Raw genomic sequence first — 27,351 nt, forward strand, 5'->3', positions numbered from 1 at the left:
ACTATCCGCTGCCTCTTTTTTATTTTCACTGTCTTTAGCTATTGTCCAGCATTCATAACCACACAGAAGGACTGCGGACTGACCATACTTTTTAACTTGTGCTGTTAACACAAACAGAATGCCACTCGATCCGCTGACAGTCGACAGTCGACAGTCTAGGGCGGCTGAAAACACTGCAGCGTGTTGGCCAAATTTACGTTATACCACAGAATTCTACACTTAGAATTCTGTGCGTTATACTCAAGAACGCACAGTCTCGCACGACGAATTGATGCAAACATCGACAAGCAATACGAACAACTGTCCTGTAATGTTTAGTACCACCAGCTAAGATCTAGATCTATTTGTTTTTTAAATTTTAATTTAAACGTGTGGATGTTTATTTTCGAAGATCGAGGAAAGTACACAGCTGTCAAAGTCTGAAGGCTAATCGAACCTTCATGATTCGTCAAAATTTTACCACGTGGTAAAACATAAACAATATTCCAAAAATAGAAGCATTGTTATGTGCGCATGCGTTTGAATACGGTGCCATCTTGGTCTCTCCGTGGACGAACAAGGGGACACCGGGTTAATTTACAACTAATTTGCAGCGATGGAATTGTATTTTACGCTTTTCTTTTAAAATAAAAGAGTGTTGAAGTTTGACAGAACACGTTAAAATGTTTTTTCCTGCTCTGCAACAAGGTAAGTAGATTTTAAAACGAAATTCATAATGCAGTCAAAACGTCTCGGTTAATTTTTCAGCGGAAGTGCAATAGTAAAGCTATGGGCTCTCGGGGCGCAATGGTGTTGTGAACCTTTGCTCCATGAGTATGAAGACGGTGTGATTGTCAATTATTTTGGTATTTCACAAGATGGACGTAAGAGAATAATGTAGCATTGTGAAGCTTAAGTTTCTTCGTAATATTTTAGCAGGGGCATTTCTTTTTCGTTCCTGTTATTGCATTTGAATTTATCGAAGAGTAAAGATCTTGATCCAGGGTTCATCAATCAAGACCGTCCTAGTTTTTCCCCTTTTTTTTCACTCATCGATTTGATGTTGACATGGAGGCCAGGGTGGTTGGTATTGTCCTTACATATGATGATGATGCAAATGAAGAATAACATTTTCTTGACTGAGGTACTCAATTCTTATTAAGTAAATGAAGGTCTTTAAAATAAGCCTGTGTCTAGATGGAGTGTTGTTTTGTTTTGTTTGTTTTTAAACTCGAACAACGCATTATAATGAAAATAATTTCAGCACAACCCAAAAGGAGTAGAACTTGGATGTAGAGAGACGTATTTTATCTAGATATACATATATATCTAGATTCTAGATCTAGAATAGATCTATTATTCTTGGAGACCGGAGGATTGAAACAACAGACTCCCGTGATTTCTTTTTTTTTAAATGAATATATTTGAATGGTTGCAGGCCTCTGTTTCATATTGTCAGTTCTATTTTGACATTCAAATGCTCTACGGACTTAAAATAAAATTGAGGAACGAAATTGGAAAGATCTAGATCTAGATCTAGATCTAGATATAGTTATAATAGGCTAGAGATAATAATTTTTCTATTCTATTCATTTACAGAGATACCATTGATCTAAAGAAAGTGCAGGCTCAGGCATACTAGATCTAGATCTATACCTGTTCATTTTCCATTATTTTTCTCTCTAACTTTCCTTTTTGTCTGTAAGTTAGTTGCATAATGATGATAATTTACATCTCTCTGTGAATGATCGATAAGTAGAGACTAGATTGTTCCTAGTCTAGATAGTATTATATATAGAGAGAGAGATCTAGATTCTAGATCAATATATTTTTAAAATGTGATGGAATAATTTTATATTTAATAAAAATATCATCTTGATCTAGACTAGATGATCTAGATCTAAAAAAAAGTGAGTAATGAGAAAAAAACACCCACCCACTCCCCCGCCTCAAGCTTGTATGAGATTAATGAGAAGAGACAGAGGATCGTGCAGAAACGGCAGGGGGGCGGGAGACAAAAAATACCCAATGAAAAATATTGTTGGAGGGAGGGAGAACAATTTCGATGACTTAGATAGATCTAGGTGTTAGTGCAAACTGACACTTGAAGTTACTGTCAGTTTGTTAGTTTAATCTTTTTGTCTTTTTGGTTTTTGTTATAAATTCTTATTTGTTGTTGTTGTTGTTGCATAGCCTTCATTTTTCTATGAAATTTTTTTAGGTTAGCTTGTGTAATATTATATTTTTTTTAAATGATAACACTCTCCTTGTTTGATTGTGTATCTTGTTTCTAAGTTCAAATAGACTTGATGCAGTGCATCACATGATTTTGTCTCTTTGTTTTGCTTTTGAATTTTGTTGTGTTCTTTAAGTTGTGACTGAACGGAGTGTTTCATTTTTCTCTTCACAGAGTGAGCATCAACACTGATCCTAGAAGTCCTAAGACAAATTCGTTTATTGATATTCAGTTAGTGTGACCTCGCCAGGTCTTGGCTTGTTGTTGGACAAGAGACCTCCAACGATGCTTGCTTGTTGCACAATTGTTGTGGTCTGTTTTACGTAGTTTGGAAAACAATCGGCTCTGAACTCATCATGGATCCCTCTCTTGTGAACCCTGCCAACTCTGGCGCCATGATGTCGGTGGCCCACAACTTCTGTTTCCCGAGCGCCAGCAACATGACGCCGATTGCCGTCCCGCCAAATGTGGTCAACAGCGCCACCCAGCCCCACCTCACTCCGATGCCCATCGGCCCCATGTTCAGCGTGAACCAGACAGCGATGCCCACGCAGTTTGTTCAGCCACTGAACGTGCCCCAGCAGCAGACGTTGTCGTTGTCCTTGAACCAGCCGCAGCCCCCGCCCCCACAAGCTGGGAACCTCCCCGTGCCCCAGTCCGTCACCCTCAGCCAAGTCCCTTCCAGCCTCAGCCTGGCCACGCAGCCCCTCCCCATGGGTCAGGTCGTCTGCTCGTCCGACGCTGCTGCTCAGAATCTGAACTTTGTCAGCCCGACCTTGATCACGGTATCAGGGCCCAGCGGCACACAGAGCCAGTTCCTGTCCAATCCGTTCAACCAGTTCCCGATCATGCTGAGCAACCAACCCTCTCTCTTCTCCACCATCAACGCTGTTCCACCTCCCCAGTCCCGGCCCATCGAGACAGCCCCCGTGTCCCAGCCGTTGGTGGTAGATTCTGCGCGGCCGGCCTCCCAGACTCAACAGGTGGGCGTTGCTCGCTCCAACAACACGGTCTCGCTCAGCTCCCAGCCCGTCTCCGTCTTCTCGTTCCCCTCCCCGGCCATGAGCGTGGCTCCCCTCATCAAGCCCACGGAAGTGAGCAGCCAGCCCTCCCCGGACACGACCGGTGTGAGTCTCACCGTTCCCGACGCGAACCCCTCGTGCCACCAGACGCAGGACTCGCACGCCGAGGCTTCCAACATCGTGAGCAGCAGTACCCCCAGCGCGTTCGTGCTCGTGCCCCCCTCTCCCTCGCCCGGGGCTGTGGACAATAAATGTAGCGACGTGGAGAACGGGACTCTGAAAGGCCCTCATGTCGCTGCTGATGCTGCAGACCTCGTGGAGGGAAAGCCGGAGGTTGCGCTCGTTGTGCCCTGTGCTCGCATGAAGTTTACCCCCGTAGACTCCAAAGCGCCCGATCCTCAGGGCAACAAGGGTTCTCCCACTGCGGCTGATGACGATAATAGTTATGACGGTAATGCTGATGGGGAAGATGATAACTCCAATTCTGGACTCCCGGAAGTTGGGAACCAGGCGTCTCCACAAAGTCCTTTGATCATCAAAACAGAACCATTCACAAATGCTGACGGTGACTATCCAGATGATGAAAGCAGCAAATGTTCACCATCCCCATTTGAGAATGTGGAGCTTGCAAAAAACTCTGGGTCCCTCAAAGACCCTTCTCTTCATTCCAAAGGAGATGCTCAAGGAGAATTGGCTGATGGTGAGTGCAGTTACTTGAGGGTCGAACAAATATAGGATTATATTCTTTACTTTAAAAAAAAAAAAGTGTCCAATAGTGTATTACATGCACACTTAGTATGACAAATAACTGTTACAGATAGAGATTCCAGGATTATAGATAAGTCATTGATCTGAGAACAATGATAATTTTAGAAATAATGGTGGTGATGAGTGATGATGTGGGATTGCGTTTAAGTACAATGTTAGCGTTTGTCCTATCTTCCTCTGCTCCAAAGAGTCACGAAATATATATTATATTCTTTACCTGTGTATGGTTTCTCTATGCCCTGAGCACAACAATTCACAGGAAAGCAAGGTAATATGAATTTGACATTTTAGGAAAGTACAAATGAGAAATGAAGCAATCCAAAATTTTGATAAGAATTACTGCTTAAGTTTCTGGCTCCAACTGCATTCTAGAAGACTTACTTACACCTTCTTCTGATTGACAATAGCTCATAATTTTCTCGAGACCACTGTACTGTCACTATATAATAAACTATGGGGTTGGTTTTTTAATGAATGCCGGGGGGGGGGGGATTAATTTGTACCATTGCCACTAAATTGCTGACTCACTGCTAACAAAAATTAGGATAGAGCTATGAAACTTCACAAGATGATGTAAAAATTATTTTGCAACTACCTTGACCATCAATTATTTATAGAGGCACCAGCCATCCATGTCCAGGTGCTGTTTTAGCCTGTAGACCAAGATCTATGATTTATTTATAGAGGCACCAGCCATCCATGTCCAGGTGCTGTTTTAGCCTCTTTTTCTGTCTGTGGATTAATTAATATTCTTTTGTCCAATTTGGTTCCACTTCCGTGCACCCTGTATCTGTGGTTCTCAACCTGGAAATCACCTATAATTCCCTGTAACTGTTGAATCCCCTGTAATTGTTGAATTGCGTTTAATTCGCTGTAATTGTTGAATCGCTAGATAATTCCCTGTAACTGTTGAATCACCTATAATTGGCTGTAACTGTTGAATCGCCTGTAATTCGCTGTAATTGTTGAATCCCCTGTAATTGTTGAATCACCTATAATTCGCTGTCTTGTTGAATCCCCTATAATTGGCTGTAAATGTTGAATCCCCTATAATTCGCTGTAATTGTTGAATCCCCTATAATTGGCTGTAATCGTTGAATCCCCTGTAATTGGCTGTAAATGTTGAATTCGCTGTAATCGTTGAATCCCCTGTAATTGGCTGTAATCGTTGAATCCCCTGTAATTCGCTGTAATTGTTGAATCCCCTGTAATTCGCTGTAATCGTTGAATCCCCTATAATTCGCTGTAATCGTTGAATCCCCTGTAATTGGCTGTAATCGTTGAATCCCCTATAATTCGCTGTAATCGTTGAATCCCCTGTAATTGGCTGTAATCGTTGAATCCCCTGTAATTGTTGAATCACCTATAATTCGCTGTAACTGTTGAATAGCCTTTAATTCGTTGTAATTGTTGAATCCCCTATAATTCGCTGTAACTGTTGAATTGCCTTTAATTCGTTGTAATTGTTGAATCCCCTATAATTCGCTGTAATCGTTGAATCCCCTATAATTCGCTGTAATCGTTGAATCCCCTATAATTCGCTGTAATCGTTGAATCCCCTATAATTCGCTGTAACTGTTGAATTGCCTTTAATTCGTTGTAATTGTTGCCGCCATCCTTGACATCCATATTTTCTCTGGCAGTGGAGGACCTTGAAGAGACAGAGTTTGTGTGGGAGGATTACTTGCGAGAGACCGGAGCCACGGCTGTACCCCCGACAGCTTTCAAGCATGTGAGTCGCCGGACATTTTGTTAAACTCCTATTTTCTGTGTCCCGATAGTCTGGGGTTTTAAAACTCTTTTACTACCATGGGCCGTATTTGGCGGCTCCCCACTTCCTGCTTCAAAACCATGCCCGCCTACTTTTGTAACAATAAAAATTTAAATCTCATTTCACCTTTATTTTCATATCTCACTAAAATTGAAAATTGAACTCAAAATCTTTAATTAATTGTCCGATGGTAGGCGGAGTCAGAAAGTAGGTCACAGCTAGGGCCCTGTCCGGGGGGGGACTTCCTGATAGTGAAAGAGTTAACCGTTACAGTACAGCCGCTGATCATTCTGAGCCCTCACTTCCCTCAGGCCCAGGTATAATGCCTTTAGTCTTTCATTCCTCGGGCCCAGGTATAATGCCTTTAGTCTTTCATTCCTCGGGCCCAGCCAATACTGATTGTGCTGGGTACTTTTTGGCACTCGAAGAAAATTTCTTTACTACCGCTTTTGTGAGATGTTTTCATAGCAACTTACTTTACTTTTTTTTTTTACTTTTTTTTTCTGCTTGTACCGGGGGGGTGTCGCGGGGAGACACAGGCTTTTGTCTGCAGGGTCAAATCCTGAAATAAGGTTTGCGATCATTCTGTCAAAATGCCCACCGCTTTTATTTCTGTCCCGTGCCCTGATTTTGATGTCAATATTTGTAGGTTACATAAAAATGTATCGACATGGTGCAAATTGTTTTGTTTAAAGAAAAAGAACAAACAAGAAAAAGAGGAATTGTTTCGTTGGTGATGATGGTAACGATGATGATGCTGTAATGCTCAAATGCCCACTGCTGATTTCACTTATTGTTTACGTTTTTCATATGAGAAGAGCTTTAAATTTTGTTCAAATGCATCTTAAAATTTAAGTAGGTTGAGGAAATTCAAACTGCCCATTTTTTTTGGGGGGGGCTAGTAAAATATCTGACAAACATTCAGCGGACTGTGGAAGTTCAGTAAACATTGCATAATAGTTTGCTGATATTTGCAGCCTGGTAATGTTTAGTGATGGTGCGAAACTGCATTTTGATTTGTAGTGTTGTTGTATTTTATTTTTTCTTAAGAGCTTTGAGTTGTAGTTGGGTCGGAGGTGCTCCTTTGTATGCTCTTGTTAAAACAGGAATGAGGTTGGTGGGCTTTTCTTAAAATTTTGTTTTGGAGATGGTATTGGGAATATATATATGAGTCCTGGAAGTGGGTGGTTGGCAGGTGCTCTGGTGCCGATTGCTTCTTCTTCCCTCCTATCAAACATCTGTCGTCCTGATCTCTCCTCCTTCTTTCCTATCAAACATCTGTCGTCCTGATCTCTCCTCCTTTTTGTGTTTGTTACTCTCCTGTAGTGCTAATCTTGGGTACTGGTATGGCCGTAGCCTTATATAGTGATGCAATTGACGCAAAACTCTTACTAGTACAAACTGAGTCATGAATGGAAGGAGGAAGGGAAATCCCTACAAATACCAATCACGACAAAATGTCCCTTTTTAGTTTTTTGTAGAGGTTTTACGGCGCTTGCAACAGCATAAGGTCATATGAATGTCCCTTTAATCAAGTTGAGATGGGCTTACACAGTGGTGGGAATTTGAATAATGGAAGGAGGAAGAGAAATCCCTACGACTACCAATCCCTACAAAATGTCCCTTTTCTCAGGTTGAGATCAGCTTACAGAGCGGCTTCTCCAAAGGCATGAAGCTGGAGGCCCCCAACAAGCTGTCCCCCAACACTTACTGGGTGGCCACCATCGTCATGACCTGCGGGCCGCTGCTACGCCTGCGCTACGAGGGGTACCAGGACAACAGCTCGGCAGACTTCTGGAGCGACCCCATGACCTCTGACGTGCACCCCCTGGGCTGGTGTGAGGAGAACGGCAAGACTGTGCAACCCCCAGATGGTAACACCGATGATGATGTCGTGTCGTTGTTTTTTAATGTGTAGTTATTGTTGAGCCGACTTTTTTCTGTTAACACTTTGCCACCTCCTCTCGCCGATTGGCGATGTTTACCGCCCAGTTTCTTTGGGTTTTCCACAAAATGTGATTTCAAAATATTAAATTAAAACATGGGTTCTTTTTTTGGTGCGGGGAGATTATATCAGTTAATTTTGTTTCGTTGTGCTGGGGTTTTTTTTATAATTTTTATTTTGTAGACTGTCCTTCCGTGTGTGTGTCCTTCACTGAGATGTAACAATGAATTCTGTTGTTCTTCCTAATTTACTGGTATGCCAACAAATAAACAGGTGAGTGAGTGGTTGGCGGGTGCTCTGATGTGGTTTGCTCCTTCTTTCCTATCAAACATGTATCATCCATATCTCCCCTTTTTCTTTTTTGTGTCTGTTACTCTCTTGTGACACATCTTATCTTCTGGCGGTCATATGACCTTATGCGGTTGCGAGTGCCGTAAAACCTTTTTACTTAAAAAAAAAATGATTTCCAAGATATTGGGTAGAAATAAAAAGTTGTAGCTGATGTATACATATTGTATTTCTGATTTGGTAAAAAATGGAGTTTTGGAAATGTATCAATAATGCTTTGTATATAAATATGCGCCTGCTTGTTCAAATGAATCAATTTGTGTTTCAGTTATCAAAGAAAAGTTTCCTAACTGGCAGCAATATCTGAGCAAATGTCTGAAAGACGCCACGTCTGCACCGTCGTACTTGCTGGACAAGGTACGTCTGCTCCTTCCTGAGTTCTGTCCCTTGTTGTGATCATTGATCAAAGTCTGTCCTTGTGTTCGTTGATTCATGGATCAAAGTTCTGTCTCTCGTGTTCTTTGATCAAATTTTCTCGTTGTGTTCTTTGATTCATTGATCGAAGTTTTGCCATGGTTTTATTTATTATTTTCATTTCATAGATATGAATGGTTATCTGTATTACATATTTTCTGTTCATAGATATGAATGGTTTTCTGTATCTTCTATGTCTTCTGTGTCACTCTTAACCCTTTGAGCCCGGACTCATCAGTAAATGCACATCAAACCATGAACTTTCATATTTTAAGTCTAAATATTTTGAATTTGTTATTTTTGCAACATGCTGTGTTTCACCAAAGGTTCAAAATGCGCTAGAAAATGGAGTTTTCTCCGTTTTTTAACACCCTGTGTTACAATATGCGGCTTATCTTTAAAATACTCAAGATGTTAGAAATATTTACATTTCATCGTGTTCCGAATTAAATTTGCTACAAGAGTATGCTCCTACTTTAGTATCCAAAATTTCCGACAACTGGGGGCCTTTCTTCAGCCACACACACATTTGTTTACACAAGTTGCTTTTTTTACAACCCTTTATTTCATTTTCTTTCAAAACTTTTGATTCATTCAAATGTCAGCTGAAGTCTTTTCTGTTTTTAAATGAATAAGATGAATATTCAGAGTGATTTTCTTTAAGTCAGAACACGTTTTATGGTACTGTTGTACGTTGTATTGTATTGTAAAGCGCTCAGAGCCCGTGTACTTTAATAGGGGTTGAGCGCTGTATAAATGTCATTTATTATTATTATTTGTTCGTTTATACAAATGTTGCTCCTTCTTTCCTATCAAACATCTATCGTCCTTATCTCCCCTTCTTCTTTTTTATGTTTGTTACTCTCTTGTAACACCTCTAATCTTCTGGCGCTCATCTCGCCTTATGCAGTTGCGAGCGCAGTAAAACCTCTACTAAAACTTAAACTAAAATGTCATTTATTATTTATTAATTTATTTTTTTGAATTTTTGTTCAGTCGACGGGAGCGACCCCGGTGGATCAGATCAAGGAAGGCATGAGGCTGGAGGTTCAGGAGGAACTTCGCCCGGACTGTCTGTGGCTGGTCAAGGTCGTGGAGAACGTCGGGGGTCGGCTCTACCTGAGGCACGAGGGCGTGGAGGCGGGGGCGCACGACTTCTGGATGTTTTATCTGGACGACCGGCTGCACCCGATTGGCTGGGGCGAGAGAGAGGGCTACACGTACGCCGTGCCTCAAGGTTGGTACACATCTGTGTTTGCTGTGTTTGTTAGCGTATGTTGGGGGGGTGGGTTTTTTTATTCCAGTGGGTTGTTCCTAGAACTTGAGTTAATATATTTTGTTCCACTCAAAGTCACCTATTTTTCTTATACTTTTTGATCAGAAATGATTTTTTTACTCAGCTTTTTGTGAATTTATTTTTTTTCAGCCGTGCAAGAGGCGTCGGGGAAAACGGAAGAGGAACTTCTCAACATTCTGAAGTCTACTCTGTCGAGTGTCGCAGACCAGAACTTGCCTGACGACATTTTCAATGTAAGTGGGATAACTGTGGGTTATACTCAGAGTCTCATTCAGTTATCTTAGAGTATTATATGGAGTTTTTATCTCTATGTGGTATTTTCTTGGCTCCTGTTGTCCAGTTTTAAACTGCCTTTTTTTTTTTTCTTAAAGCAGTTTTTACTATTAGATCTAGTATTTTAATCACAGACAGTGGTAAATTCAAATGCCATTTTTTTTTTTTTTTAACACATTTTAGAAACAGCATCCAAAACTACTTTGTCATAATAATGGTCATACTCTTCTTTCTGTCTGTGTTTTCTGACTTATTTGAAGTCTTCGGCATTTGTACGACCAATTTGTGTTACAAGTGCTGCAAAACTCTTACTAAAGCTAACAAAAAATGTAGAAAATTGGTATTGTTTACTTTTCAGGATCAAATCGACATAGGAATGCCCGCTATGTACATTTATCATGTGATTTGCCAAAGAACTTTTGTATGTCGGTGGTTGGTGGGTTCTCTTGTGTGGTTTTTCTCCTTCTTTCCTGTCAAACCTCTATAGTTCATTCCGTATCTCTCTTCCTTTTTTCTGCTTGTTATTTTTTTTTTTACACATCTAATCTTCGGCACTTTTGTGACCTTATTGTGTTGCAAGTGTCGTAGAACTCTTACCTTTAAAATAATTTTTTTTACTGTATTGTGGGTGGTTGGCGGGTGCTCTGGTGTGGTTTGCTTCTTCTTCCCTATCAGACAACTATTGCTGTTATCTCCCCTCCTTTTTTTGTGTTTGTTACTCTCTTGTAACACCTCTTGTCTTCAGCACTTAAATGATCCTATTCTGTTGCAAGTGCCGTAAAACTCTTACTAAAACTAAACTAAAAACAAGTGCCGTAAAACTCTTACTTTAAAAATACAAAAAAAACCATTAGTATTGTTTACTGTTCAGGATCAAATCCTCATAGGAATGCCAGCTCTGTACATTTACCACATGTTTTGCCTTAGACCATCGGTATTGCTCTTTCCCTGTCAGGACCAGACCCCCATCGAGCCCCACAGTTTTGAGGTGGGCATGAAGCTGGAGGTCGTCGACACGAAAAACGGGAACATCTGCCCGGCCACGGTGGTGAGGGTTGTGGACTGCAAGTATTTCATCGTGGAGATCGACAGTTTGTGCGACCTTGACCCCCCAGCCCCGGCCAGAACTCAGTACCGCTGCCACAGAAACTTCTCCCTCATCTTCCCTGTCAACTGGGCGGGGTCTCGTGGCATCAAGCTGGCCGCACCCAGAGGTAACTCTGGCTGTGGAGGGAACAGTGTGTCTTTTGTGTCTGTGGGGGGAACAGTGTGTCTTTTGTGTCTGTGGGGAGAACAGTGTGTCTTTTGTGTCTGTGGAGGGAACAGTGTGTCTTTTGTGTCTGTGGGGGGAACAGTGTGTCTTTTGTGTCTGTGGGGGGAACAGTGTGTCTTTTGTGTCTGTGGGGGGAACAGTGTGTCTTTTGTGTCTGTGGGGGGAATGGTGTGTCTTTTGTGTCTGTGGGGGGAACAGTGTGTCTTTTGTGTCTGTGGAGAGAACAGTGTGTCTTTTGTGTCTGTGGGGAGAACAGTGTGTCTTTTGTGTCTGTGGGGGGAACAGTGTGTCTTTTGTGTCTGTGGGGAGAACAGTGTGTCTTTTGTGTCTGTGGGGGGAACAGTGTGTCTTTTGTGTCTGTGGAGGGAACAGTGTGTCTTTTGTGTCTGTTGAGGGCCAGTGACGTGGAATACCTCAGTCACACAAGACTCCAGTGCCTCACTTACATTTTGTTGACTACATATAGTGTACCTAGAGGCGCGCGCATGTGTGTGAGTGTGTGTGTTTGTATAAATGGAGCACGCGCTATCATTGTTATGTAACATGCCCTGGAAAATGGATGGGCCCCCCTGGAAAAATGGAGAAACTGGGTCGGTAGCCCCTGAGAATGCTGTCTTTTTCACAATGTTTGTGTGTTGGATTCTATTGTTAGTTATGTCTTGAGTGGTCAGATTGCTTGGTTATGCTGGAGATGTTTGTTAAGTTGGTGGTTAGCGGGTGCTATGGTGTGGTTTGCTCCTTCTTTCCTATCAAACATCTATCGTCCTTGTCTGTCCTTCTTTTTTGTGTATGTTACTCTCTTGTGACACATCTATTTTTCGGCACTTATATGACCTTATTGTGTTGCAAGTGCTGTAAAACTCTTACTAAAGCAAGGAAAAATCTCCTTAAAAACTCCATGAACTTTGCCAGATCGAACACGAACAAAATTTTAATCAGATTGTTCTCAGGGCGCCGTCGAAAGCGGCATTAATTTCTTGCCCAAATCTCCTTGAATTTTACAATTTTCCTTGATACTTCCTTGAATTTGGTGGGAAGTTGATTGCAGGACCCCTGGCACAAGTACATCGTTAACTCTTGGCTCTCTGTGTGTGTGTCCAGGTTGGGAAGGCGCGGACTTCAAGTGGGACAAGTATCTGAGACTGACCGGGGCTGTGGCCGCCCCAGAGGAGCTGTTCAATCTGGTACGTCGCTGGTAGAACTTTACTGTCTGGTGTCCTGTTTGTAGCATAAGATAAGATAAGATAAGATAATACTTTATTATCCCAGAGGGAAATTTTTCTTGGCTGTACAGAACCTGAGAAGTAAAGCTGACGTAATGTACATATCACATCAAATACATCATTCGTCCACATGGGTGAATTTAAGTACAAAACCCCTGGATTTATATAGATGCATACTCTCAAGAGCAATACACGTTATGTATGTGTGGTTGGCGGGTGCTCTGGTGTGGTTTACTACTTTTTTCCTATCAAACATCTATCGTCCTGATCTCTCCTTTTTTTAAAAGTTTGTTACTCTCTTTAACACCTCTAATCTTCGGCGCTTATATGGCCTTATTGTGTTGCAAGTGCCGTAAAACACTTACTAAAAAAAGGTAGTATATTATTATGTCGTGATAAAACTCCAGTGTTTGCACCTTTGTGTTGGTGGTTTGCCTGTAGCGAAAGTCTGTGATTGACCACCACTTTTTGGTGGTCTGTGTGGTGCTCTGTTTATTGTGTATATCTACGGTAAAACACCAAAGTTTGGTGTTGTGTCCTTAGTATATGTCTACATTCAAACAACAGTTTGATGCTGTGTTTATAGTGTATATCTACAGTAAAACACTAATATTTGATTATTTTGTCCACAGTGTATGTCTACAGTAAAACACCCACTGTTACATGCTCTGTTCTTTGTGTATGTCTTTTTTTAAAAATATATAGTAGAGGGTTTTACGACGCTCGCAACTGCATTGTGTATATCTACAGTAAAACACCCACTGTTACATGCTCTGTTCTTTGTGTATGTCTACAGTAAAACACCCACTGTTACATGCTCTGTTCTTTGTGTATGTTTACAGTAAAACACCCACTGTTACATCCTCTGTTCTTTGTGTATGTCTACAGTAAAACACCCACTGTTACATCCTCTGTTCTTTGTGTATGTCTACAGTAAAACACCCACTGTTACATGCTCCGTTCTTTGTGTATGTCTACAGGAAAACCTCATTGTGTAATATTGTGCTCCTAGCGTAACTCAAAGTAAATCTCACCCAGACATCCCCCCCGTTTGTTTTCCCAGGAAGAACCTGACCACGAGTTTGAGTGTGGCATGAAGTTGGAGGCGGTCAAGCCTCGACAGCCGGGCCAGATCTGTGCGGCCACAGTGACCAAACTTGTGGAGCACCTGGTCTGGGTACACCTGGACAGCGGCAAACGCACCATGGATGGCCACGTGGAGAGTGTGCACTCACTCAACCTCTTCCCCATTGGCTGGTGTGTCAGCAACGGTTTCCAGCTCCGCCCACCGGGCCGCGTGATTGGCTCGGCCCCAGCCAGGAAGAGAGTCGCTGTGGTGCAGCCCGAGTGAGTCGCGGGATAAGAGAGTGGGGACGAGACAGACTAGAGGGGAACAGAAATGGCCCTAAATGTTTCCTTTAGACTTTGTATTTATGACATGGGCCTTATAGTACGTGGTGGGGCTCGTACACTGTTTGTCCGTCAAGTTCTCAACTCTGGACTAAAGTACCCTCAGTTACACAAATGAGGAAGAAACGTTAAAACCAAGACACTACACGTTTTGAATTTACACTCTTGTGAAATGTGAAATTGTTAACTTTCAAGGACTGCGTGTGGCGTATCGGGCACATTTCATTAAAATTACATTGGAGAATAATCAGGCTTGATGAGCCATAACTCAATGTTTTCTTGTCGTTTCAAATTTCGGGGGGGGGGGGGTTCTCACTGTAAGGTAATCTAGTTCAGGTTGTATCAGATCAACATGGTTGGTTGTAACAAAGACAGTGAATAACAAGATGGGCCACTCAGCCAAAAAAGTGTCCGCAGGAAGTATGCTCTTTGCTTCAGATGGCGCTGCAGTCTGTTTTTAAGCTCTCTTTCGTTTTACCAGAAGAAGAATAGGAATAGCACCTCCTTGCGTGCGCAGATCGACTGCTGGTCATCCGCAGTTCGAGTTCGTTCAGTGTGGAGTTTTAGGTTTTTTAAATTTTAATGACCTCTCGCCTTTCATTCTAAAGTCAAATTAAACGAAGAAAACAATCACCCTTTCCTCCGGAAGAGGTTTTTTTGTCAGCGTAACCATTTTAAAAAAGCGTTCTTCCGAAATTTATTCAAAAACTTGCTAGTTTCACTTTGATTTTTTAAACTCAAGTAGGATAACTCTGTTCGCTAAAGGTGCGCTTTTGCGAAGAGGGCGCCATCGAATTTTGAGGACACTTTTTTAATTGGCTCAAAGAGAGAAGTGGCCCCTCTTATTATGTAAACTCTTTGGTTGTAATAAGCACTTTAAAAGAGGTGTAATCAGGGGTCAGAGATTGATGGAATTTTCTAATGGTGTGCAGTAAGAACTTTTAAAAGAGGTGTAATGTGTAATGGGCAGGGTTAGGCCACGGGAAACGTGGAGGAGGTGTGTGGAAAGGGACATGAGAGAGATGAAGCTCACTTGGAACAAGCGTAGAAGGATGGCCCAGGACAGAGATAAATGGAAGGAGCTTGTATGTGGCCTATACCATGCCAGGTGTGAAAGGCACTGATGAGGATGATGATATTTTGATGAGCCATAACTCAATGTTCTCTTGTCATTCCAAATTTCATTATTTTTTTACACTGCAATTAAGTCCAAGGGAAAGGTGGAAAGTGTTTGTTTGTGGCCTACCTCCTGATCCAGGGTGAGAAAGCCAATGATGATGATGAATCAAGTTCAGATTGTAGTGGATCAGCATGGTTGGTGTGCAATAAGCACTTTTAACACTGTGCGGTCACCTGGCGCGATACTGCCCTGGTAAAAATTATCCGTTCCGGTCACCTGGCGCACTTGTAAGCCCCTTTGCAGTCACTCTCTTGGCTGGGTGATCAGATGGGGTATTTTGTACTGCTGTCTGTGTGACTTCAAAGTGTTACAAGACGTGTAATGTATAACGACACTTTTCTTTGTTCCCCCACCGTGCAGGATGGCCGACAAAGCCCAGAGTGAGAGTACCCCACAGCTTCCGAGCGCGCCGGGCAGAGGTGAGTTGTCGAAAACGTGTGTCTGTACGTGGAAGTGTCTGTTTCTCCTCTCCTTTGTTTCTTCTTTGACTGGAGAGTGTGTTTATTGATATTTATAAGTGCTCTGGTGTGGTTTGCTCCTTCTTTCCTATCAAACATCTATCTTTATCTCCCCTCCTCCTTTTTTTTGTGTGTTTGTTACTCTGTACGTGGAAGTGTCCGTTTCTCCTCTCCTTTGTTTCTTCTTTGACTGGAGAGTGTGTTTATGGATATTTACCTGTAGACCGTAAAATGTCGATTTAGGTAGATGTTGAGAAGTTGTAGAACTTTATATTAGCACTTTGCAGTCACACAGCCAGCAGAATAAAATACCCGATCTGGTCAACCAGCTAGGAGACCAGACATGATAATTTTCTCCTGCGCATTATTGTGCCAAGAGACTGCACAGTGTTAAAACAGCCTTGATACCAGGTGTATTAGACAAAGGGATCTGTAACTTTTGAGTCCACCCGCGGGCTTTTTCACATGGTTTTGAAAGTTCTTGATTTTATTTTTGTAGCCAGTTCGCGACCCCTGTGATTTCTTGTCGTATCTCCATTTTTGTATGTATGTATGTATAGTATAAGGTTTTACGGCGCTCGCAACTGCTGAGGTCATACGAGCGCGCGAACCACAAGTTTTTCACTTTCGCAAAAGTTCACTTCACGGCTGGTTAACTAATTTACTTTAAAATGCTAAAAAGTTAAAATATTTAAATTCGGTGTAAATACATTTGTGATCTAAAACAACTTTTAAGTAACAATAAACATTTTAAATAATACCAAATTCACTCTACAACTCGCCATAAAGGCCAATGGCCTTTATAAAATTTTTAATTCTGCTGGGAACAACGACGGAAAAAATATCCTGCAATTTCTTGCATTTATAATATTTCCTTCGGATCTCTCCAAAGTCCAGACATTCTGTTAAAATGTGTCTAATGGTAAAATCTGTGTCGCATCCGACACAGAACAGCTTCTCATCTCCCTGTAGGAGGTATTTGTGGGTCAGGGCTGTGTGTCCGATGCGCAATCAAGTAAAAATGACTTCGTCTCTTCTGGAGAGATCCGAAGGATTTCGCTGTTCTAGTTTGGGTTTTATAACATATAGTTTATTATTTTTCTGGTTTTCCCAGCGGCTCTCCCACAGACTGGAGGTGTACTTTTTGACTTTATTTCTAAAGTCAGTCTATGGGGGGGCTGTTTGTCGTTGATCCCAGCAGAAGGGATGAAGCTTTCTTCGCCAGGTCGTCTACCTGTTCGTTTCCTCGGATGCCCACATGGCTGGGTATCCATGCGAACATGATGTTTTTTCATGTTTCGGATAGTGTGTGTATTTTCTGTTGTAGCCTAACTATTTTTGGGTGTAAAAGTGTGTATTTTGTGAGTGAGGTGATGCAAGACAGAGAGTCAGAAAGGATAAGGAAAGATTTGTTAGGAGAATTTTCTACAGAGTCCAGTGCCATGTCAATGGCAGTGGCCTCTGCGGAGAAAATGGAGGCTTCAGGATGGAGTCTCCTCTGGTGTGTACTGTTGGAAGATAGGGCTGCGGCGCCCACTTCATTGTCTTTTTTGGAGCCATCTGTGAAGATGAGCTCTGCACGGGGTATTTATCTATTAGTTTTTTGTATTCTGCTTGAAAAGTTTTGGTGTTTGTGCTTTGTTTGTTGTGTGTGGTCAGCTGTAAGTCTACTTTTGCCTTGGTGAGGTGCCACGGAGGGAGGTCGGGGAAAAGAATTTGTTGGATGTCTGTTTTTGGAAAAGTTTAAGTTTTTGAGGTCCTCAAGGATTCTGAGGTCGAAGGGTTTGATGAGTTTTTCGTTGTTTTGGAATTTGTTTCTGGTTTCTGGATTTGTTTTAAAAATGCTGTTGTGCGCTGGATTTTCCGGTGTTGAGCTCTGTTTAACTGCGTATTGTAGTGAGAGTTGTGTGCGTCTGAGTGAGAGTGGTGGTATGTTGGCCTCGGCCTGGAGGCTCTCCACCGGAGAAGTGCGGAAAGCCCCCAGAGCGAGGCGGAGTCCTTGGTTCTGTATTGGATCTAGTATTTTTAAGACGTGTGGTTTTGCCGATCCGTAGACTTGACAGCCATAGTCAAGCCTGGACCGGACAAGGGAGATGTACAGGTGGAGAAGGTGTTTTGAGTCCCCGCCCCACTCCGGATTCGATAGAATTTTCAAAGCGTTTAACGCTTTCTGGCACCTCACACGAAGGTCTTTGATGTGTGGTATGAATGTAAGTTTTTTGTCGAAAATGACGCCGAGGAAATGAGCTTGGTCCTGGACGGGAATCCTTTCCCCGTATAGTGTCAAATCCGGCTGCAGCACACGTCTGCCTGTTCGTCAGAAGTGTACTGCAACCGTCTTTGACGGGGAGAACTTGAAACCGTTATTGTTTGCCCACATTTCAAGTTTGTGCAGCTGCGTTTGCAGCTGCCTTTCCATAGATCTCAAATGAGGATTTTTTTATCTGCAGCATATCAAGAAGTCGTCAACGTATAACGAGCTGCCTATGCTGTTTTGGAGGGTTTTCACTATGGAATTTATTTTAATTTCAAATAGGAGAGGAGAAAGGATGCTCCCCTGGGGGACTCCTTCCTCCTGTTGGTGGGGGTCTGAAAGGGAGGATCCGACACGAACCTGGAAGGAACGGTTCTTCAGGAAGTTGCCAATGAAGGCAGGGAGGTGACCGCGTATGCCGAGTGCGTGCAGGTCTCGAAGAATGCCGTACTTCCAGGTTGTGTCGAAGGCTTTTTCTAGGTCAAAAAAGATTTTTGACAACAGTGAAAATAATTCATAACAAAGAGTGAGCTTAAGAAGATGTCACATTTTCATTGTTTAAAAAAATGGAGGTAGGACAAGAAAACGCTGAGGTCGCGAGTTGGCGTCTCTGGTATCCCCGCATGGTGTGGAGTGGCAGCAGTAAGCAAGATTGAAGCATCATCATCTGATACATTGTTGTCCTGACTGTGACCCCGATGAACCCCCCTGTGCATGTTAGAGTCAGAGAAGGCCTTTCCAAAAGGGGGGACATTAACATGTTCTTATGCACAATAGAATTGTAAATGGGCTGATTTGTCAATGCCATGCTCATACTGTGCCGGAACAACATAGGGGGAACTGCTGCTTTTTCTTTCCTAATCCTTACTATCGTCATTTCCTCTCTACTTCTTTTGTATGTCTGTCACTCTCTTGTGACCTGCTATTTCCGGGGTGCCTTGATAGTCGAAGCAGACTTTGTGCTGGTGAGCAGAGTAAGCCTGATTCCCTATTTAAACTTCTCTGTTGACATCCACCCCTTGGCGCTCATATGACCTTATGCAGTTGCGAGCGCCGTGAAACCTTACTGTGTGTGGTTGGCAAGTGCTCTGGTTGGGTTTGCTCCTTCTTCTATCAAACATCTATCTTTATCTCCCCTCCTTCTTTTTTTGTGTTTGTTGCTCTCTTGTAACACCTCTACTCTTTGGCACTTATATGACCTTATTGTGCTTCAAGTGCCGTAAAACTTTACCAAAACTAACTAAAAACCTTACTAAAACAAAAACAAACAAACCACCAACTTTTCGGGCCTCAATCTGACTTTATCCTAACATCGTTTTTTGTTTGTTTGTTTTTTTCCTGCCCAGAGTTGTACGGAGGCCCCCAGATCTACTTCAACCACCGCTGCTTCTCCGGGCCGTACCTGAGCAAAGGTCGCATCGCGGAGCTTCCCCGCAGCGTGGGCCCAGGGCCCGTCACTCTGGTCATGACGGAGGTGCTCTCCCTGCTGATCAACACGGCATACAAGTCGTGCCGCGTGCTGCGAGAGCTACAGCTGGAGGGCCGGCCCGACCCCACCATGACGCAGCAGATGCTCAAAGCAAAGTACGCAGAGTAATGATAATAAATTATATTTATATAGCGCTCAGTCCCGATTTAAGTGCACAGGCTCTGGGCGCTTTACAATACAGTACAACGTACAACAGTAACATAAAACGTGTTTTGACTGAAACAAAATTATTCCAAATATTCATTGTATTAATTTAAAAACAGAAACAACTTCAGCTGACATTTGAATGAATCAAAAGATTTGATTTCTCTCAACGTACTTGGCAAAGCATTCCAGATCTTGGGGCCTTGGTATTCAAATGCCCTTTCACCCTTTGTTTTAAGTTTCATAGATGGTAAAATAATTTTCTTTTTGTCAGCTGATGACCTTAAACTGCGAGTGGGAATGTACAGTCTTAACAGATTTGATAAATATGATGGTGCATTATCATTCAAACATTTGTGACATATGGTGGCCAACTTGTACACAATCCTTTTCTCAACAGGAAGCCAATGCAAAGTTCGTAAAAGAGGTTTAGCAGAGTCTCGCTTTCTTTTCCGTAAAACTAATCGTGCAGCATTGTTTTGGACAGTTTGAAGTCTTTTCACTTTCTCCAGTGATATTCCTGATAACAAGGAGTTACAATAATCGAGTTTTGATAGTTGTAATAATAATAAGATAGTCTAAATTCCAACTATTACTATCATAGTAACAATGGGAATTTATATAGCAGATTTATCCCTCAACTTCCTTCTCTCTTACTAAACATCTATTTAGGGTGATTAGAGGGCGCCACTGGTAGGTTCTGTTTCTGTACCATCTCTCGGTTGTGTCTGTCTGCCGTACTTTTTCGCGGCACTTAATGCTATGATTGTGTCATTGTGTTTCTGTTGACTCGAACAAACGAATGTCTATCGTCCTTATGTCTCTTCCTTCTTTGTTTTGAATGTTAACTTTCTATAACACCTCTTAAAAGTGGGTGGTTGGCGGGTGCTTTGGTGTGGTTTGCTTCTTCTTTCCTATCAAACATCTATCGTCTTTATCTCCTCCTTTTTTGTGTTTGTTCCTCTCTTGTAATCACCTCTAATCTTCAGCACTTAAGTGACCTTATTGTGTTGCAAATGGCGTTAAACATTTATTATTTTTTTTAAACAACCTTTTATATGACCTATTTGTGTTGCAAGTACCGAAGAAATGTAGAAAAGTAAGAGAATTTAACTTTTTTTTTTCTTCCTCAGGTACAAGGGCAAAAGCTATCGCGCGGTGGTGGAGATTTGTCGCACGGCGGGACAGCTGGAGGATTTTTGTCGGCACGTCTGCATCAAACTGGAGTGTTGTCCCAATCTGGTGAGCCCACACTACATCAGCGAGGTCTGCCCAGAGAACTGCTCACAGCTCACCAAGACCAAGTACAGTGAGTGGGGTTGTCTGATTGGGGGGGGGGTCACTGGGTGGAAAGGTGTGGTGATTGTTGTGTTGGGGGGGGGGGGGGCTAGCTCAAGACGTAACGTGCAGTTTTCGTTTTACCCATCTTTTATTAGACGTGCCACAAGGGGGCTCTCGTGGCCTACAGGTTAAGGTGTTGACGTCTCATTCAATAGGTCCCGGGTTCAAATCGGGATAGCGACAGAAATTTTTCTTCTCTAAAATTGTCTCCTTTCACCTCGTTTCCTGCCCTCTGTGCCATAGTGTCTGTCCATTTTAGTCTCACTTTTGAGAGGTTGGATATTTCAACTGCTTTCAGCAGCTCATACCAGTAGCAGATTGAAACATGTTCTGAGAGTAGATTGAAACTACCCGTGGGCAGCAGTTTGCCAATGCCTGGTTTACAGATGGAGGAATTTTCTTTTTTCTTCTCCACCCCCCCCCCCCCCATCAGCGTACTATTACGGCAAGAGAAAGAAGAAGATCGGTCGGCCGCCAGGTGGGCACAGCAATCTGGAGAACGGGCAGAAGAAACCGGGGAAGAGGAAGAAGCGGAAGAAGATTGGGATGATCGCAAAACGTACAACGAGACCTCTGATGGATGAGCCCAAGGACAACGCAGATGATGATAAAGTAGGTTTTGTCGTTATACTTTTGTCTGTACGGAAAGGTGGGCTTATACAGAAAGGTGGGTTTTGTCTTTTTTCAAAAAGGTGGGTTTTGTCTTTTTTCAAAAAGGTCGGTTTTGTCTTTATACGGAATACAATTCCCACACACTTGTGGAAGTGAGGGAGAAGGAGAGCCATGCGGGAACAGGAAGATGGAACGACCTGTGTTGGTCCTCCCTGGCGGGTCTCAGGCGAGACTCAAACTAGAACCATACGCGGATGGACTTTGAGGAGAAGGGGGAAGCATCCATGGACCTAGACGGTCTGTGATGATGCCAAACCTGTAGACAGACAGACAGAAATGCTGTGATGATTTGGTTTGCTCATTGCTTCATCATTACCGTCTTGTGGCTTAGTTGGCAGAAGATACTTTTTTACTAATTTATTTCTGAGCTGTACTGTAAAAATCAAATTTGAAAGGGGTTTTTCTTTTCTTTTTTTTTTGGGGGGGGGTGTTTAATGTTTTTTTACTGTGCATTCTTGTTGAATGTTGCACTATTTGCTTCTGTGGTTCCAACATTTCCATAAATGTCCTTCAACATAACATGGAGAAAAGTGTGACTGTCATGGACTTCTTCTTCTTTGACTTCCCCAAACTTGCTCTACTTGACAAAGTCAATAATTACAAGTTACCCTCCCCCCAGGCCAGCGTGTGCAGCGACACAAGAACGGCAGACAGCACCAGTACGACGGGCTCCAAAGAAGCGAGCGAGTCTATGAGCAAGCTGTCGCGCGCCAACCTGAAGCGCCGCTACACCCACCACATCCCGCCCCCCTCGGAGATCCAGACACGCGGAGCCAAGCTGCCCAAGTACAGCTTTGAGAAACGCACGCACAAGAAGATCATGATTGTGGAGGGGTCCCAGCAGACCTCGCTTCTCAAGTCCCACAAAGATGTAAGGGCTTGCATTTTGTTTGGTTTTTAAAATTTGTTTCATTAGTTTTGTTGAATAGGTTTTTTGTTTGGCTCTTTCTTTCCGGACTATAAAAACCGATCTTGTCTAAATCCGGTTGATTGTGTAGCATAACACATTGACGTCCTATCATGCCTAAGTTGTGTTGATGGGGGCCTGAAATGTTGGCCGGCCCACTGTTCAGACATAGTAATCTAAAAAGTCTTTTTTTTTAATATTTAATTGCAGTTTCTGATTCTGTGGTGCCTGTGCATGTGTTTGAGAAATATTGTGTGGACATTGAAATTCTAAATGTTGAAAAAAAAAGAAAGATACAAAATGAAGGTAACATTGTTGAAAGAATATACAGTCAAACCTGTGTAAGACGGCCACCCATTGTCAAGGAGAAAAGTGGCCGTATAAGACAGGTGGCCGTCTTAGGCAGGATTGATCAAGATAAAGAAAACAAACCATTCCCATCTGAGGCCCCAATCGAAAGTAGCCCCATTATGTTGTCTTTGTTGGTGTTGTTGTTGTTATAGGTCGTTCAGCCTCAGCTGCCCACACCTAAGAGCGAATCATCGCGAAGTCCTCTGTTTGATTGCTTTGAAATTTTCCATATAGTGTTAGATTTTACTGGACGTTACAGATTCTAAATTTTGTGGTTGAGAAACCTTTACAAGTTAGGTTCCGACAGGGTTCCTTTGATGTTCGCCGAAACTATGTCAGATTTATAATAGAAGTTTTACAATAGAAGTAACATACGATGACACGGAGAAAATGTCTGGTTTTCGTTGCAACACAAACTTTTACAAAGCAGGGGCGGAACTCGTAGGAAATGTATGAATTACAAGAAAGTCACCGGGACCAAGGTGAACGAGTCCAGGCTGACGAGACAAACAAAACGTAAATAACTTTCCAAGGGCATAAAAATAATATTTTGGTTATAATGGACAGCTAACACTTTTAAGTTTTAAAAAGATAAAAACTCACCTGAAAAGGAGATGAGTCATTGATCGTCCTCAGAATCGGACCCAAAGGGATTGATAACCATCTTTTGTTGAATAAATCCAAGCCCGTCAGTTTTCCAATAATTGTTCTCTTCTGCCATGACGTGTTCAACACATTTCTTCCAGTAGTGTCTGTCTACGTCAAATATAGCATTCGTCGTCAATGTCTTATGATGTCCGCTATTTTGAAAGTCATATTTTTGTCAGCGACATCGTGTTTAATCCTTGGTCAAACCAACTCGATAGGGTTTAAATGGGAATGGTACGGTGGAAGTCTCAGGCTCGTGTGTCCATGAAAAGCTATGACTTTATCAATAGTATAGATCTTGGGTCGATTTAGACTTTTGACTATTTGCAAAAGTTCTGGTTTTAAAGCGTGCTCTGGGAACTCGATGCTGTTGGTACAAAGCCATTCTTTTATGTCGTCTCACCCAGGCCCCTCTTGTATGTTTCGACAGAGTACACGCCTTTATATTATTATGACAGTGTGTTTTCAAGAGATTTGTGAGTGAGCTGTTTTCAGTTCGTCAATAACACCGGACTTGTCTGTGTCGAAAAAGTGGTAAAAAATGACCAGCATGTCAGCGTGCTGTAAATACATGATTTTTTGTTTCCTCTGGGGCTCGAGATAAATACAAAGCCCAAATAGGCTATCTTTTGTGGTAAACCAACTACGATTTTAGAAAAATAGTTTTCGTAACGTCCATGTCATTTCACTGTATTTTGCAAAATTTCTAATCTAAATATTGAGAACTGAGTGAGCAGGATTTTTCTAACCGTGGGCAACTGTGGCTTAACGACCTATCGTTTGTGTTTCGTTTATTTTGTCGCTGATTTTGCACAAGGGTGACAATAAAACGAAATGTATCAGACAAGGAAGACCGAGTGCCATGTTAAAACAAACACATGGGTCGCCACCACTCGGAGAACGAGGGACGCTTCTGTCACAAGTTCATGTTGACGTTCTTTGTCACTCTGTTACAGACTGGGTAAACAGTGACCACTCATCTCACGATTTGTGTGTGAGTTCTGGGCGGGGCTTATGGGTTATGAGGGATCACACGCTTACCTCACCAGCAGCTGAAAATTGGTAGCTATTGGTCAACAGTGGGAGGGGCCTACGCAACATGATCGGTTGGAGGGACCATGTAACAACAACGACAGGTGATTGAATTATGACAGCTCGCCCACAACGCCAGGGGCCAATGCACAATTTATGACAAAACGTAATGGAGTCACAAAGGTGACCGTCTTTGACAGGTGTTATTGCTTAGTATGATAGGGGTTGTGTGTCAAATTATCGTGGCCGCGGCCGCGTTGGACAGGTGCCCGTTTTACACAGTTAAATTATATAGAAAAAACGCAAGGGGGGAAATGGAAAGTGGCCGTTTATACAGGTGGCCGTCTTATAGAGGTGGCCATCAGGGCAGGTTCGACTGTATATAGATATAAAATAGTAGTAATAATAAAGGTACAATTGTTGAAAGAATGATATATTTTTATAAAACAGTAATAATGGTAACGGTACAGTCTCTTCCCTACAACAAGTTGTTTTGGCCCCGGACATGTGAAGAGCTTGCGGACAATTTTGTTCAACCAATCCCGTCTTGTCTCCCTTCAGGGCTCGAGAAGTTCCTCGCTGAGTCGCGACCTCGGGGTGACCCCGGCGGTAGAGAGCAGCTTCTGCCCGTCCCGGCCGGCTCAGCCGGTGGCCTTGAAGTCGGAGGCGCCGCTGAGGCTGGAGAAGAACCCGCTGGAGTGGTCGGTGTCAGAGGTCGGGGAGTTCTTACAGACGACGGACTGTGCTGACCGAGAGCTCGTTCATCGCCTCAGGATGGAAGTGAGTGATACTGGCTGGTGGTGGCGCAGATTTCTCTGTTGACATCCACCCCTTGGTGCTCATATGACCTTATGCAGTTGCAACCGCCGTAAAACCTGACTAAAACAAGTTCTCTCTGTGGGTGGTTGGCAGGTGCTTAAGTGTAGATTGTGCTCCTTCCGTCCTATCAAACGTCTTTCATCCTTATCTCTCCTTTGTGTTCATTACTCTCTTTTAATTTTACCACCTCTAAATTAGACCTGCATGTTTGCCGACAATCGTCTGAAATCCGACAATCGCGACCCGACCTGCGAACCGGCCGACGCTATCGCTAGGCCCGCCTGTTTCAGTCAATGTGCGAAGTGCGAGGCCTGGCCGACTGCCAGCAACCCTTTTTTCTCCCGTCGGCTTTCGTCAGCACTTTCGTTTTCGTGCCGACGTCGGCGTTTCCGACATAATTGTCGGAACCTAAGTAGAAATGCGAATACGAAAAAGAACGATGACCTAAATTATCTACTTTCAGTTTCGTGCTCGAGCAGCCATTTTGAATTTCGTTTATTGACTAATTCAATTGTTCAGATCGTGTGGATTCATTCAAGTCCGACTCTCTTGTTTAGAATCTAGATCTAGATTTATATAGATCATTATAGACCTTAATGGAGGATTCATATTCCAATTCTATTTTGTCAAACCCTATCATAGGTTGTGCTGTAATATTAATGTGGGTAAAAAGGATTTCATCAGGTGCGTGAATTATTTATTTATTTAGATCTAAATCTAGAATCTAGACTCAGCTGAGTCCCTCTGTTCGGAATCGGTTGAGGATTTCTAGTTCAAGGCCTGTTCCTATTCACTTGTTCTACAACATCTAGATATCTAGATCTAGATCTAGATTTATTTTAGATTACTAGATCTAGGTCTAAATGGAGGATTCATATTCCAATTCTATTGTGTTATTGTATCAAACCCTACAGCAATGTAGATGTAAGCCATATATAGATCTAGATCTACATGCTCCTTGTTTGTTTTGGACTGTGGTTTTTTTATTTTTAAAATTTTTTCATTTAGGACTTATTGTTTTGGCTTTTTACATGAGGCCCGTTGCAGGTTCTTTTTGGGGGTAGGGTTAGGGTTAGGTCTCTTCTTTATTGTGTTTGTTGGGGTGGTCGCTCGTTACTCGGATGTCCTTCCTTATGACACCCACAAAGGCTTTTGGGGGGGGGGGGGTTGCTTAAAATTTTCAGACAATCTGGTTGAGGCTCACATGCAGGTCTACTAAATGTGGCACTTGTATGATATGACCTGATTGTGTTGCCAGTGCTGTAAAAAAAAAGACAGTGGCGTCCCAGTGTGACATTTCATTGTGTCTCTCTCTCCCCCACAGGAAATCGACGGCCAAGCTCTGCTGCTGCTCACACTGCCCAACGTCCAGGAGTACATGGGGGTCAAGCTGGGCCCTGCCATCAAACTGTGTCACCTCATCGAGAGAATCAAGATCGCCTTCTACCAGACGTTTGCCAAGTGAGCTGACCTTGAGGTGGTCACAGGGTGTGGGAGATCTTTGCTGAGTGAAGTGACTTTGAGTTGACGAGACAGTATGTGAGACGTTCGCTAAGATTGTGTGTGTGTTTGTGTGTGTGTGTGTGTATGTGTGTGTGAACGGTTGGTGTGGATAAGCAGAGCCGTGAGGGTTGATGGTTTTCATAACGTTGTAAAACATGAGCTCCTCTGTCTGTAAAACATTGATTCATGATCTCCTCGCTGACTGTGGTACGGTTGTGTTCTTGGATCATATTCAGGGTCAATGGGTCGCACGAATAAATAGATGAATAACAGATTCTACTTTATTCATCTCTGTGGGAGGGGGGGTGTTGGGTTATAATCGCCTGCACACTTGCATACAGTACACAGATGCCTAACATGAACACCTAGAAACATGCACATTTAGATGAACTCATTCCGTGCTGAGCGCTCCTGCAGTGAACTCCCCTCACACGCTGGACAGTTGTGTTACGGCAACAGGAAATGAGGTCTACCCAGGAAAATCTGTCAAAACTAGCGGCTTAATGGCTGTTCCTGCAGATCAAATGTGAGACAGCGTGCTGGAATCAGGCTTTCGTCAATTTTTGGGCATGTAGAGTTATTGGTGTCATCTTA

At 42.8% G+C, this 27,351-nt stretch overlaps 1 protein-coding gene across 1 annotated transcript; it reads left to right on the forward strand.

Moving 5' to 3' along the window:
- The first annotated feature begins 531 nt into the window (after window positions 1-531).
- LOC101856992 (scm-like with four MBT domains protein 1) lies at window positions 532-27,351 on the forward strand. The gene is made up of 17 exons (XM_005111443.3): window positions 532-687; window positions 2,390-3,937; window positions 5,649-5,737; window positions 7,410-7,650; window positions 8,338-8,426; window positions 9,480-9,720; window positions 9,910-10,013; window positions 11,009-11,267; window positions 12,428-12,510; window positions 13,613-13,896; window positions 15,500-15,558; window positions 19,198-19,435; window positions 20,618-20,793; window positions 21,259-21,437; window positions 22,117-22,368; window positions 24,997-25,215; window positions 26,579-27,351. The coding sequence occupies exons 2-17, from the start codon at window positions 2,572-2,574 to the stop codon at window positions 26,717-26,719; spliced, it is 4,020 nt and encodes a 1,339-aa protein (XP_005111500.1). The 5' UTR covers window positions 532-687; window positions 2,390-2,571; the 3' UTR covers window positions 26,720-27,351.

The sequence above is a fragment of the Aplysia californica genome, unplaced genomic scaffold (genome assembly GCF_000002075.1).
Source record: "Aplysia californica isolate F4 #8 unplaced genomic scaffold, AplCal3.0 scaffold01058, whole genome shotgun sequence".
NCBI lineage: Eukaryota > Metazoa > Mollusca > Gastropoda > Aplysiida > Aplysiidae > Aplysia > Aplysia californica.

Excerpts from the sequence above, each read along its gene's own strand:
- LOC101856992 (XM_005111443.3), top strand. The coding sequence starts at position 2,572 with ATGGATCCCTCTCTTGTGAACCCTGCCAACTCTGGCGCCATGATGTCG. Across the intron at positions 10,014-11,008 it reads TGCCTGACGACATTTTCAAT|GACCAGACCCCCATCGAGCC; the intron begins GTAAGTGGGATA and ends TTTCCCTGTCAG. Across the intron at positions 15,559-19,197 it reads TCCGAGCGCGCCGGGCAGAG|AGTTGTACGGAGGCCCCCAG; the intron begins GTGAGTTGTCGA and ends TTTCCTGCCCAG.